Consider the following 14,063-nt stretch of genomic DNA (forward strand, 5'->3'; position numbering starts at 1 on the left):
GACAATTAGTGTGTGTCTGTGAGCATATAGATCCTTTTAGACTGCATCAAATGAAAATGTATGGTCATATAGTACAAGCCAAAATGTAGGAGGCCACTGAAAATTGGACTAGTCTGAATTGAACAAAGAAAATCATAGTCTAGTGCTCTGATTGTGTGGTTTCTTAAACTTTGTGATGCATTTCTTGAATCTACTTGTACAGATGTTCATATCATTAATTGTCCTTGCTGGGGGTTTGGTGGGTTTTAGTTGATGATGCTGTAGATTACTTGAATGATGAAATCTTTTTTCTCCTATACTGTAGGTGTTTAACTCCTGATGCAGAGAATCGTCCTGACATAGTTGAGGTCAGTTCAATGATATCTGATGTTATGATGAAATATCTAGATGGTTTATCAACTACCCAGCTTGTCTTGGAGAGGAAACTGGAGCGGGAGAGAAGGCGTACTCAGAGATATTTCATGGAGGCCAATAGGAATGCAGTGACATGTCACCATCACCTTGCTGTGTTATCTCAGGTAAGTAAACATATAAAGTTATGGTCATAAATAGAACTAGAAACACGGTACATTTGGTAGAGTATTTCACTGTTCTCCTGTCTGCCATTGCATTGGACAATGTTCAAATGAGCCTCTGTATATTGTACGGATAAAGGAGAGAAAGAAAATATCATAAGTACAGGCACCAAATTCCTGTCTTGTGGCTCATACTGAAAAGAATTGTATTGGTTGCTTGTTGAGTTCAAGTGATCACTGTTAGTGGAAAGTGCCACAAACTCTCAACATTCAAAGACCAAATACTTATTTGCTTGATTCATTCTAATAAATTGAACTCAATACTTTGAGAATTATATCTCACCTTTCTTCCATTGAACCCAAGGCAGAATGGCTGTTTTGGCTTCTCTTTGCTGTGAGGTATGTTAGCCTAAGAGAAGACAACTAGCCCAAGATAACCTGGTGAATTTCGTGACTTTGGGAACTTGGATGTCCAAAGTCTTAATCAAGCATTCTGATCACTTGCTTCAGTACAACAAAATGACTATATTTAACTATGGTATAGATCAGTGGTTTCCAACCTGTGGTCCGTGGCCTCACTGTTAGTACACTGTTGCAACGACTGGTTTATTATTATTACTATTATTATTATTATTATTATTATTATTATTATTATTATTACCTTCTTATAGTGCCAAAACTTACTAAATATGGTTTTCTGTGGCCGAGCAGATGGTGACTACTGGATGGCATATCTTCTCTATCAGAAACTACAACTAATGTGGTCTATCCAATGCAATTTTGTGAATCAGCACCCCAAATAACTAAACCAAATCTAAAGTTGACCAAAAACTGATGTGTATTCCTTTTGGTCCTAATGTTCAAGAGTGGTTCCTGGTCAAAGTGGTCCCTGGTCAAAATCAAAATTGGGAACTTCTGGTATAGATAATCAGTGACAAAACCTGGCTATTTGCACAGGCTTTCTGGAGCCCTTGCTATGGCCTAATCTCTCTTTGCCAGAATGTGGAATTCAGTACATTATATCTGTACCTGTTCATTAGTTTGGGCTGTTGTTTTTAAACATATATATTTTAGTGCACCGTAATTGTTTTGTGGCTTTTACTGTCTGTCTCTAGATTAGGTGAAATAAAATATTTATATCAATCAATCAAACCTACAGAAATCAAGACCAGGATGAAAAGTGATAAAAATATGAAATCGGTGTTGGTACAAATCCAAAAATGACTTAGCCTTTCTCAGTTGGCAACTTTCATGTTTGAAGATCATCTGTGATCAGTTTCCCTACAGATTAAAATACATGATGAAGATCATACAGTGTTCTTGAACAGTTTTCTAAAACATTGAAATAAATTAATAATGTTGCTAGAACATTGCACCTAACTTATCTTCTGGGAATCACATTGGCAAAAAAAAAGTTTCTTTTTTTCTTTATATAGGAACATTATGAAAAGTCAAGCCTCAGCAGCAGTAGCAGTGGAGCAGCCAGTTTAAAAAGTGATTTTTTTGAAAATGCTGACCTGCCAGAAAACTTCCATCAATCTTCTGGAAAAGATGTTGACAAAACCTGTGACGAAGCCTTGTCAGATGATAACTGCACTGCAGAAAACTCAGAAAGAGGTAGTAATGAGTAAGAATTTCTCTAGTATGTCCAGTATGCTAATCAGAATTGAATACAAAAAGTTGTGTGTGTCTTTATTTTACATACAGATGTCTTCTCAGAATTAGATGATGAACTAGATGTATCAGATAATTCCAGTAGTGCAAGTTCAAGTCCTCTCAAAGATTCAGCATTTGGTAAGTTCTGTAATTCAAAACTTCCAATCTCTAATATTTTCAATTGGAAATCTATTAATTGAAGTTGGGTGTAATTAGATAATTTTGATACATGCCACTGAGCATCTGTTAATTAAAAACATGGGCCATGGGAGAAGAATCGTGTTCATTCAAATTTTTCAAAGTCATCCTGGAAAGGTCAGCTAAAGTAGCCCCAATGGAAAATGAAGAAAAATAATTTTGCCCCCGATCCTGTATAAAACTGGATGGATACAAAAATCTGTAGATGCTCAAGTCTTCTTATGTACAATGATATAGAAGTGCACTTCTGATTTTCTAAAATCTGTAAATAAAACAGAACATTGAGGGACTCTGTTTTTATATTTTCTGATCCCGAAACCTTCTAGAACTGGTGATTTCGCAGTTTTGGCCAGATCATATTTTGCCAATGGGGCAGAAGACCAGATACAGTTTAAATGAGTAACTGCAGCTCAAAATAGAAGCAAAAACTTAAATCTTTGTGTATCTGCCACACTGAATAAAGAAAGGAAAGTGGATTTATTTCTGACACATTTTTGTAGTATACCAGGACCCTTTGTGGGTATCAAAATCCGCGGATGCTTAAGTCTCATACTGTATATGCAATGGCATAGTAAAATTATGTATTTTATATAAAATGGCCAAATCAAGATTTGCTTTTTGGATTTTTGTTTGAAGAATATTTTTAACTTGTAGATAGTTGAATTCATGAATGTATAATCTGGAGGGCCAACTGTACTAAACTGTGAATAACAAGGTGAACTCAAGATGAGGTACATTACAAACATCTGAGATGAGATACACTGGGTAGCAGGGGAATAAATGGAAGGATTATGTTCTTATGATAGGCAGTTACGTAGAACATTTGTATTTGAGTTTAAAGTCATGTCTCTCTAATGAGAAATCACTATTGCATATTTAGCAGTAATGCAATTAAAATGCACATTGGCTTTGACTGTCTAGATTCTAAGGTAAGAAGTGGTATATATTTGTGTGTGAGGCTGGATATTTTCATGAAAAGACCAGAGTGAAACAGTTCTGTGGCATATAAAACTTTTGTAGAAAGAGTTCTAAACCGGGGCTCTAAAATGCTTATCTAGGTCACCTTGACTTTCGAAGTCTTCCTATTTTAAGGATTTTTCTCCCAGGTGTGCAGGATAGAAACTTTACTTCTTTTAAAAGGAAACTGAAATGTTGAGGTTAAAAAGTTATGTGATAAGAAGGCAAAATCTATTATATGCAATATACTTTTAGTTTTGTGGAGGCCCATCAACTAGTAAAATTCTTGCATGAAAACTGCTGCATATACATGCTTCCCATTTATAAGTTGATTTCATGTTTAAGTCATGGGCAGGTTTGGGAGCCAAAAAAATAGATTTTAATGCAGTATAAGTCAAGGGTAAAATTTAGAATATAATGAAGGATGTAAAGGATGTATTCCTTTTCTATTTTAGATACTGTATTAACACCAGGATGAACTGTAGCTTATGCTTGGATTTATTGCAATGTTAAAGGCATATCAGTTTAACCTCCCTTATCCAAAATCCAAAAATTGAAACTTTTTGCTTCTAGTCACCTGCTCCAACCTTTGAGAAAAGGACATTAGTCGCTTGTCCAGCATCTGCTGAGTTTTTCCTTATGGAGCCCTTGCTCCTCCATTGTCAGAAACATAGTTTTTTTGGGGGGGGGGGTGAGTGGAGAGGACTCCAATTCCTACACCTCACATTCCAGCTTGCAAGGCCTCTTCACCAAATGTGCTGTAACTATCAACCTTTCCACAATGCATTTTTGTTTGCTTTTCAAGACAGGTTACAATAGGAATAATTCCAGTCAGAGGTGGAGGCGATACCCAATGAAGTGCCAATGAATACCAAATCCACTTAGACCTTATTCCTCCCTTCCCAGCTCCAAGAGCTGTTTTGCAAAATGGGTGGAAAATGTGCTGACAGCTAGGGAAATATGCTTTTTATAGGGGCTTTGTATGAGCAGAGCTGCAGAAACTGAAGTCCTTTCCTCTCATCTCTTTCCCTTGTCAAATTCCTGACAGTGGTGGAGCAAGGTCTTGACCTTGAGGAGAAAAAAAATCCTGTGTGTGTTGAATGTGTGACTAACTTTCTCCCCTTATCCCTCATTCAGTATGTATATGCAAACACAGGTTCTCCAAAATCTGAAAGATTACAAAATACAAAACACTTCTAGTCCCAAACATTTTGAATATGAGGTAGTCAACCTGAATAACAATAACTGAAGGCCTTTCTGGAAAAGATTTCGAATGGAAGGGTTTGGCCAATTTCTAGAAGTGGCTGCAGTCTCTCTTTCTGGTGAGAAGATAAAGGAGAAAAGGAGGGTTGGGGAGAGGGGTGGGGAGTCTCTGCTTCCCAAGTGGATTCTCTTTCTCTCTCTCTCCAACACTTTCCTCTCATCCCATCCTCTTTATGATCCAACCTGCTCAATGCCAGAGACAAAGAGGTAACTTTAAAATAGGGCTGTCAGATCCAAGGAAGCTCTCTCAGTCAGAGAAGGAACTAATGGGCTAAGATAGCCATCAGACAACTTGGAGGAGTAGCACAAAAGCTGGAATTTGAAGGGAGGCAAATTGGAAGGGCTTGGCAGCGAGCAGAACATTGCTCCTCTCCCATGGTTGTTGCTGCCTGGTTACTGATGGCAATGTTAAACAGTGACCATATTGGCAAAACAAACCTTTCATGAGAATTGTGGTAGTGGCAGAGGTAGCAGGGAATGTATGGCTAGCTAGATGATGAGGTTGCCCAGCTCATCAGTTTTGGGAAAGTGTTGTTGTTGGAGAACAACAAGATCAGTCATTGAAATAAGAGGCTCCTGAGGTTTGTGGCAGTATTGAGAGTAAAGGAAGATGGTGCTTCTTTTCGATTCTCCTGGGACAGAATAAGTTCACTTTACTCCATTCCGAGAGAAGCTAAAATAAGCACCAACCCCATTCTGCTTTCCCTGCTGTAGGGGCAAGTTCCAAAAAGCCACCACTTCTGTTATCCTGCCAGGGTTAATACTATATCTATGGATAAGTCAAGCCAGGTTACATTGAACTATGAATAGGTTGACCCTGGTTTTTGAGTTCGTTTTTTGTCAAACATTTCTTGACTTATGGTACATGAGTAGATACACTATACATCTGTTAGTGCTTTTTTGCTTTTAATACCAATACTCATGGTATAAATCCAGGTAAGAATAATATAATCTTCCCATTTTCTTATTCATCATAATTGGCTAACTGATTAGGGCTTCTGAGAATTGTAGTCCAACAACATTTAGAAAGCTGCATGATTCGCATTCTTGGTATGAATCTTTCATTTCGGTATCCACATTAGAAATAGTTTATTTCAGTCCAAATAATATCTCTTTAATACTTTCTTATGATACTTTGGAGAAAGTAGCAACATCACTTTGAAGCCATTAACTCTTCTGCCACATCTATTAAAGTGGATTCAATGCCTGTTGTGAGTGATACATTGTTTGTTTGGGTTGTTGTAGGTTTTTCCGGGCTATATGGCCATGTTCTGGAGGCATTTTTCTCCTGACGTTTCGCCTGCATCTATGGCAAGCATCCTCAGAGGTAATGAGGACCTCATTACCTCTGAGGATGCTTGCCATAGATGCAGGCGAAACGTCAGGAGAAAAATTGCCTCCAGAACATGGCCATATAGCCCGGAAAAACCTACAACAACCCATGGATTCCGGCCATGAAAGCCTTCGACAATACATTGATACATTGTTTCATTAATCTAGTGAGTAAAAACAAATAAAAACTGTATTTGAAGGAAACCTATCTGCTTACTTTACTTCGTTTTACTTCAAAAGACCACATGGAAAAATTAAAACTCTTTCTTTTCTGTGAACTAATTGTTAAAAAGTTCTAGAGTTAGGTATCTCTGCTGCTAGTGGCACTAGGTTTTAAAAATGTGTTTCCTGCATTGATTTCTCTCTTCTCTAACCTTGTGCTCTGTATGTGCCCTAGTTTACCTTGGCAAGCTGCCAGTAGGACACAAATTACATTACGTTTCTTGCCCTGAATTCATTACATAAAATCTGTGAAAACAGAGGGTAACTTCAATTTTCTTGATACAAAGGTGTTAGCATTCATATACCTTTGTGATAGTTGTATTCCCTCTCACCAGTCTATCACCTTGGGACATTCAAATTCACAATATCTTTAAAATGAAAAAAATAGTTACAAGAACAGAAAGCGGAAAAAAACCACTATTAATATCAGTCTCACTTATTCTGAGCTAAAAATTGGTCAAAGGAATATCTTGACATTGTCCCAATTTGGGCTGCAGCTTTCCTGTGACAGTATCAATCCAAGGTGTTTCTTCTGCTTGATATGGGCTAGAGTTAGGAAACTTCAAACTTATGGTTTTATTTATTTATTTATTTATTTATTTATTTATATCCCACCTTTCTCCCAACAATACAGTTGCAAAACTATTAATACATTAGTTAAGACACCTTTAAAACTAAATTTCTTTTTAAAAGCACACACATGTTAAAATAGCATTAAATATGATGAACAGTTATATTTCTTTGAATAGAAGATGCTGGGAGGGGGAAAAAGTCTTTCCAGCTCAAATCAAGTAGATAGTCCTCAGTTCAGTCCCCTTTCTGCCCACCAAAAGTCCCAAAAACTTCAAACACATTTTGCAACAGGTTCTCATTTAGAATTATACTTTGTAATATGGATTTTTTGTTCATTTGACAGCACAATGTCCATCTTCAGTCCAATCACTTTGTTAATTGTTCTCCTGTTTTATTTACCTTTCTTGACATTTTATATTTGAGAAGATGTTATTGAAATTAATATAATGTCTTTGGTGACATAATCACTGCTTTCCTATGCTAGATTCTCAGAGCATTTCTTTTTAGATGACACACATCCTTTTTTGGTGACCTCAAGTTGACAAATTTGCTTTGTAATAGTATTCCAAAATTAACCTATTTTCTGCTATTGTCCTCCCCCCCCCCTTTTTTTTTTGGTTGGTGTTCCAGTAGGTTCACAGTACCTTGCCATGATTGCTTAGGAAAAGATATGATCCTGGTAACCCACTTTTCATCTGATGTCCAAGAGTTCCAACAGCTCATATGCTTGTTAGCACTTTATTAATTTTCTAGACTGTCTCCCCCCCCCCCAAATTACTCATTACTTACTAATTAAAACAAATGAAATAAAGCCCAGAGCTCAGTCTTCCAACCAGATAGTTTCTATTATTCGTATTATATCATTTTTTCATTGATTCTAAGGCACAATTTTCTCCCATTTTAGGAGCTTCAAAAATGGAGTGCACCTTACAATCAATTGTGTCTTAGATTTACCAGTTTTGGGGTGGTTTTTTTGCATTGTCTCACCTCTGAGTGAGGAGGAGGTCAGATCCCATCCTCAATTACTCTGCTAGGCCCCAACAATTTTGTCCTCAACCTCAGCCAGAAGTCTGACTGAGCTAAGCGCTCTTCCCAAGGGCTCCGTGGAGCACAGTTTGAGAATCCCTGCTCTAAATAAAGTTAGAAATAAACTTCAAGGGTGGGAAAATGGTGCCCACACCGTCAGGAGACATGGATATAATTTGTTTTCTGCCCTGTGATATGTTTTAAAAGGATTGTTTTCAAAATGAGTGCCTTGTGTTAGTTGTGATGGTGAGGAGAACCCAACAGACCCAGCACACATCTGGATCTTAACAAACATAACTCAGTTAAAAAAATATATGGAGAGAACTGTACCCCAAGGATTTGACTTCTGATTTAGACATTCTAAGATTGAATCCAGGTTATTTCAGTTGCATAATGCTTCTCCTGTTTGCAGGAATTCTATTTTCATCCTTTTACTAGTAACATAGCAACTGATGGGAGTCCAGATCTAAGATTGCAACATAAATATTTAATAAATCATTAAATGTATGTAATGCACACCTTTACTTTCAAATGCCTCCAGGTTCCAATTTCCTGTTCCCTATAACATAAATATAAACTGACCTTAATTAATGCATAGTTAACTTTTTGTATTTTAATCATTTGATGATGCCACTTTTTCTTCAAAAATCAAGTCATTGATATTTTAATAGTATTTCACAGGTTAAAACAAGTGCATTGGCTTGCTTTTTGCTAGGGTCCTTTAAATGTTATAGCCCAAATATAAATATAACAGTGCCTGTTCATAAACCAATCACTGTCAATGCTCCTATTTTCTTTCTGTTTGATCCTAACATGTTTTGTGTAAAAGGGGTTCCATAATATATATCTGAATTAGATTTTGTTCCCATGCGTATCTTCATTCCTGTATTTATTTATCTATCAAGATCTTTCTTCTTCATTTGGTAATCACTATTATATTTGGGACCATGTTTTAATTAAAATAAGTTGAATTTTAGAATTAGATAACAACTTTAGGTGTTTAGGTATTAAGAAGACGCCAAGATGAAAAAAAAATAATGCATGCATAAGAAATGGAATCAGAGACAGTGACTAAAAGAGACCATATTAAAAAGCAAAAGCAAGTTAATGATAATGTTAAGGAAGAGACATCAAAACTTTGAATATCCATTCTAGTAATTAAATTGTAGGAATCAAAAGTAGCTTATTCCAGGCATTTCTCAATGAAGAAGAAAGAAGTGATACAATCCATGTATAGACTTTTAAGACCAGAGCTAATGTCAGAAAATTAATTAAGATATTGAAAAGGGATTTCAAACGGAATTTAATAATTGATCCTTTGAGGAGTCTAAAACATATACTTGGCATTTACCAAAGGAAAGGGTGGCATTGTTTCAAGTATCCTTTGAGCAACCCCAGAAGTCAGAAGTGGGCAGTTTCTGCCTATGGACTAATGCAAATCACCAGCTTCCATCCCTTACCAGCCCCACACTTTGTTGTTGATACTATGTGTTCTTTCCTTCTCTGCTCCACAATTACCAAACCTTGCACAAATAGGGGAAAGAAATTATAGAAATGCAAATTCCCTTTTTAAAAAATCTGATAAAGCTCAATCTGTCGTTCCGTCCTTTTTTTGTGAAAACTCCTGATAAAATGCAAACCTGAAAAAGTTTTGATGGAGGTGGCATTCCTTAGGGGAAAAGAAACATTTCTTGGAACACTTTAGTCCTCGTGGGAGTAGCAATGCAATTATTAACCAAAGTAATTCAGCTGCTGGGTTTGCAAATAGTTATTTCCACACAGATATCAAACCTCTGGCCCATGGAGTTAATTGTGATCCTCAGTTTTGTGCTCTTCCTCAAAGCATCATCCCCAGAAGAGGGAAACGGAACCAGAGAGCAAAAAAAGACATATAAAGGAAATGAGCTTGTCCCTAGAGAACGGGTTCCTCCAAATACTGATTAAGTTTATATTGTCGAAGGCTTTCATGGCTGGAATCACTAGGTTCTTGTGGGTTTTTTCGGGCTATAGAGCCATGTTCTAGAGGCATTTCTCCTGACGTTTCGTAGAGGTCTACCTCTGAGGATGCTTGCCATAGATGCAGGTGAAACGTCAGGAGAAATGCCTCTAGAACATGGCTGTATAGCCCGAAAAAACCCACAAGAACCTACTGATTAAGTTCTTTCCCAGGCTATGTTTCCCCACTACTCAGCATCTAAATGATGTATAGTAGGCAAGGGATGGGCAAAATGTAGTTCTTTATTATTATTATTATTATTATTATTATTATCCCACTTTATCTCCCCCAAAGGGGACTCAAAGTGGCTTAACATAAAAGCATCAGCATAACCATTTAAAACCCTGCTTTGTCCCGAATTAATTTGGCACCTGGAAAGACACCTAGATCACATCATGCAACTTCCGTATCCAATCCACACAGCCGTCTCAGGACTTTTGGGCTCCTGGAGCTTGGAAAACTCAAAACAGCACCCCTCCCACCCAACCCAAAAGGGCTAAAAAGTCAAAAATACCTGACTAACATTAAAATGGTGTCGGAGCTCTCCTAGCATGTAGAAATGACATTCCAAAAGAAGGGGAAGAAAGAGGAAAATCACTCCTCTTCCCCCCTTTCTCCTGGTGCATCATTTAGCCCTTTTGGGTGGGGAAAGGGGGTTCTTTCATTTCTAGACCCCCCCCCCCCAAAGCGTGAGTTTTGGCAGGAAGTATATGGACTCTTTCTTAAACCTGATTAGGTTAAAGGCTTGTTTGGAACTGGTCTAAGTCTGTTTTCCTGACACATAGAGAGGCACAAGTCACCATGTCTCTCACTACACACAGAAAGGAAAATTGCATGGTTAATATTGGAGCCAAGGTGTTGGGACGGGAGAACTTGCTTCCAATGTCATCCAACCTGTGCAATTGGTTCTGGGGAATAATGCAACCACCAGGGTTAATCCTGCTCCTCACCTTTGACATATGACAAGCTAGAAAAATATTCTTCCAGTTTTCAAGTCTCTCCGCAATACGACATTTTGAATCACAGTGAATAAAATTATATACTATGTATATCTTGATAAATTTTAAATTTAGAGCTCTTTTTATTTTCAGTATATTTTCAGAGGTGCTGTGATAAGACAAAAATGTTGGATGACTGAATCTATCTCAGCCATCTAAAATATTTTCAGGACTAAGAATAATACCTATTGTGCTTTTGTTGCAGGTATGATAAAACGAAGCTTCAGTGCTTTGGAAAGACAGCCTCAAGCAAGGCAGGTTTGAAATGTAAAATTAAAGATGTAAAATGTCTTGACACCTTTACATTTCATTTCTCCCAAACTATGACTGTGCAATATATGGCAACTTTAAAATGTTCAAATTGTTAAATACTTTCAAGACTTTCACATTAAAAACTTTCACTTTAACTCGTATCCAGGTAAATACAAAACAAACATGCATGGAGTGAATTATGTAGTGTTTTCTGACTCCATGGAAAATCCAGAGTGCTGAGAATCAGGGTTAGGTTAGAAAACAGATCAACTTTACATATTTTGTGTTTTGTGAACACATTTTTAGCCTATCTGCTGACAATTGGCATGTGTCACTTTTGCTTCTGAACATCCTGGTTCATAAATAAATCACTTCTAATTAAACTCTGGAAATCATAAATATTTTATGACCTAGTGCATGGCATTGACTGAAATGTAACAATTTCCCAACAAATCGTTGTTTTTGCCCTTAACAAAAAAGTTTATGGAGCAGCCTCCCTTCCTTTTCCCGACATTTCTTCTTTGTTGGAAAAAAAACTTGTACATGGCCATGTAATCCCTGGAACATAGTATGCAACTCTTCACATGTTGGTATATTTTGTTACCTGTTCTCCCCCCCCCTCCCCCAGCAAAGAAATGAGCAGAATAGCACTTCTTAGTTAATGAATATTATAAGAATACAACACAATGTATCATTGTGTTGTATTCTAATAGAACTTATTAGTAGCAATTGTAAGTAACACTTAACACCTTTGAAAAAATATTTGGTAGGCAAAACTATTGGAATTTAAGGTCCACTTGCAATGTTATATGACACAAATACCTATTTTTTAATAGCAGTACCCATATGGCAGTTTCTGTCATTGTGAACTTGAATAGTTCCGTCTAGGTAAATAAATATTACATACATAAATGTTTGTTACTTTCATGTCCCAATTTTCTTCTGTGATAAAAATTTAAGGTGGTATTGACAGGGTTCGCAGGTGCTGATAAATTCCAGAATAATACAATAAACTCTTGGTTAACCAGCACTTCTGGAGATTGGTGGATACTGGATAAATGTAGTTTTTGATTGCTTGTGAGCTACTATTAAAATAGGCCTGATACTATGCCATACCATAAACTCTGTATTGTCTTGATATATTTTTTTTCATGTCAGGAGTGACTTGAGAAATTGCAAGTCACTTCTGGTGTGAGAAAATTGGTCATCTGCAAGATGTTGCCCAAGGGATGCCCGGATATTTTGATGCTTTGCCATCCTTGTGGAAGACTTCTCTCATGTCCCACATGGTGAGCTGGAGCTCTCCCTGGATTCGAACCACTGACCTGTCAGTCAGCACTCCTGCCAGCACAAGGGTTTAACCCATTGCACCACCAGGGACTCCTAATCTTGAAATACAGTAATGGAAAGCAAATAAAGCAACTAAAGACAACTTTAAAGTAACACAGTTTTACTCTTTTACCGTTTTATAAAAACAGGTGTTTTTTTTTTTAAAAAAAGACAATAAAGTATTATTTCTTTGATTTTTTTGCTGGTTGCTGAGAGTTCTGGTTAACTGGGAGTCGACTGCAGATTGAATTTTTCTTGCATTCTTTTTGAAAGATCTATCAATAAACTTTGGTGTTTTGTTCTATTTCTTTTTTTAACAGAGATTATTTTGGTATCCCAGGATCCAGACCCAGACCAGGTAATTCTGCAACTAGATCAGAATGGAACTTGCCATTTCTAATATTATTTAAAGTTTGCTATAATTTTACATGCAGTTTCTTCTTTTATTCTTCAGCTTTGCTGCCTTTTGATCTGCTTCTGAAAGCACCTTCACTCATGTTCAGGGCCAACGTTAAGAACATAGAGGACTCCTTAGTAACAGGATGGAAATCACATAGCCTTCCAGCCGTGATTCTTCGCAATTTAAAAGATCATGGTAGTACTTACCAGTAATTTTGAACTATAATAGAACAAGAACTTTTAAGTGGGTTAGCAACAGTTTAGATGTTTTCTGGAAATATGCAATATGTTTCTTTAGTTTTTCCTCAGAAAAGATATGTTCAGAGTTCCCCAAAGAGTTCAGAAATATTACAGCAGAAGAAGGAATGGAGGTGGTTGCAAAGTTTAGTTACAGCAATCAAATGAAAGATGGAATGGTGAAGACATGTGAGTGGGCAACTGGGAAATTGAAAAAGGAGCATTACTATTTCTTCCTCATCTCTGTACCTCACCAAATAGGTTCTGTGCCTGTACAGAGGCCACATTTGAAAATCTCTAAAGCTGAGATGTTTGGTAGGAACTCTTTCTCCTCCATCCATATAGTGCATATTGCTTGTTCCTGTTGCTTGCTGAGTAGCTTACATTGTACTCTTATTCATTATTCTTTATCTTTCTTTTAGTATCTTAATTTCTTGCTAACTTTTATTATAACTTTTGTATATATCAGTTTCTATCCCACCTCCCCTCTTCTTCATCTTTGTTTAAACTCTGTCACCTGCGGGTGCAAGGTGACAGAGTTCTCTGACACCCACAAGGAGTTTTTATTTTGTCTGGAGAAGATTCACAATTTGCACTATTTGTTGGAGATTAACCTTGTAAGCTCTTCAGAACCAGGTCTCAAGACTGAATCTTAATCTTTGGAAAAAACCTTGCAAGTAACTAAGGAGGCATTATCGATTATGGCTCTTCTTCTAAACAATACAAATTTCATAAGATTGATGGCCATTTAGTTTTGTATTCTCTTGACTATGCTTGGTACAGTCAAAACTGATCCAAATCGCTATGGCATACACATACCTTACTCAAATGTGTCTCTATCATTAGAAGCTGGAGATTTGGTTACTAATTTTGCTTACAAGACTTATCAAGGAATTAATTCAGTCCAGGTAAGTCATAGGCTATCTATCAGGAAGAAGGAAGAAGGAATAGAGTAGTTGTCAACCAATCCAGTTGTTCAAGAAGTCAGTAGTCCAAATAAACAAAGCCAGCAATACCTAAAACAGAGTAGAACATCTTATCCCATCCGAGGCCAGGAAAACAGAAACACTGCTAGGCATCAAAAAAGGAGCTGAAAGCAACAAAGCTGCC

The 14,063-nt window shown here is 37.0% G+C and overlaps 1 protein-coding gene across 2 annotated transcripts in view; it reads left to right on the top strand.

Annotated features, from left to right (window-relative positions):
* NEK10 (NIMA related kinase 10) overlaps positions 1 to 14,063 on the top strand; it is a 97,739-nt gene that overhangs the window by 60,657 nt on the left and 23,019 nt on the right. For both annotated transcript variants that reach the window (XM_060781896.2, XM_060781897.2), the window contains 6 exons: positions 305 to 518; positions 1,952 to 2,132; positions 2,223 to 2,309; positions 10,942 to 10,990; positions 12,638 to 12,675; positions 12,772 to 12,912. In XM_060781896.2, coding sequence (XP_060637879.2) covers positions 305 to 518; positions 1,952 to 2,132; positions 2,223 to 2,309; positions 10,942 to 10,990; positions 12,638 to 12,675; positions 12,772 to 12,912 — 710 coding nt within the window. The remainder of the gene's footprint in view (positions 1 to 304; positions 519 to 1,951; positions 2,133 to 2,222; positions 2,310 to 10,941; positions 10,991 to 12,637; positions 12,676 to 12,771; positions 12,913 to 14,063) is intronic.

This window comes from Anolis sagrei, chromosome 6, assembly GCF_037176765.1.
Source record: "Anolis sagrei isolate rAnoSag1 chromosome 6, rAnoSag1.mat, whole genome shotgun sequence".
Taxonomy (NCBI): domain Eukaryota; kingdom Metazoa; phylum Chordata; class Lepidosauria; order Squamata; family Dactyloidae; genus Anolis; species Anolis sagrei.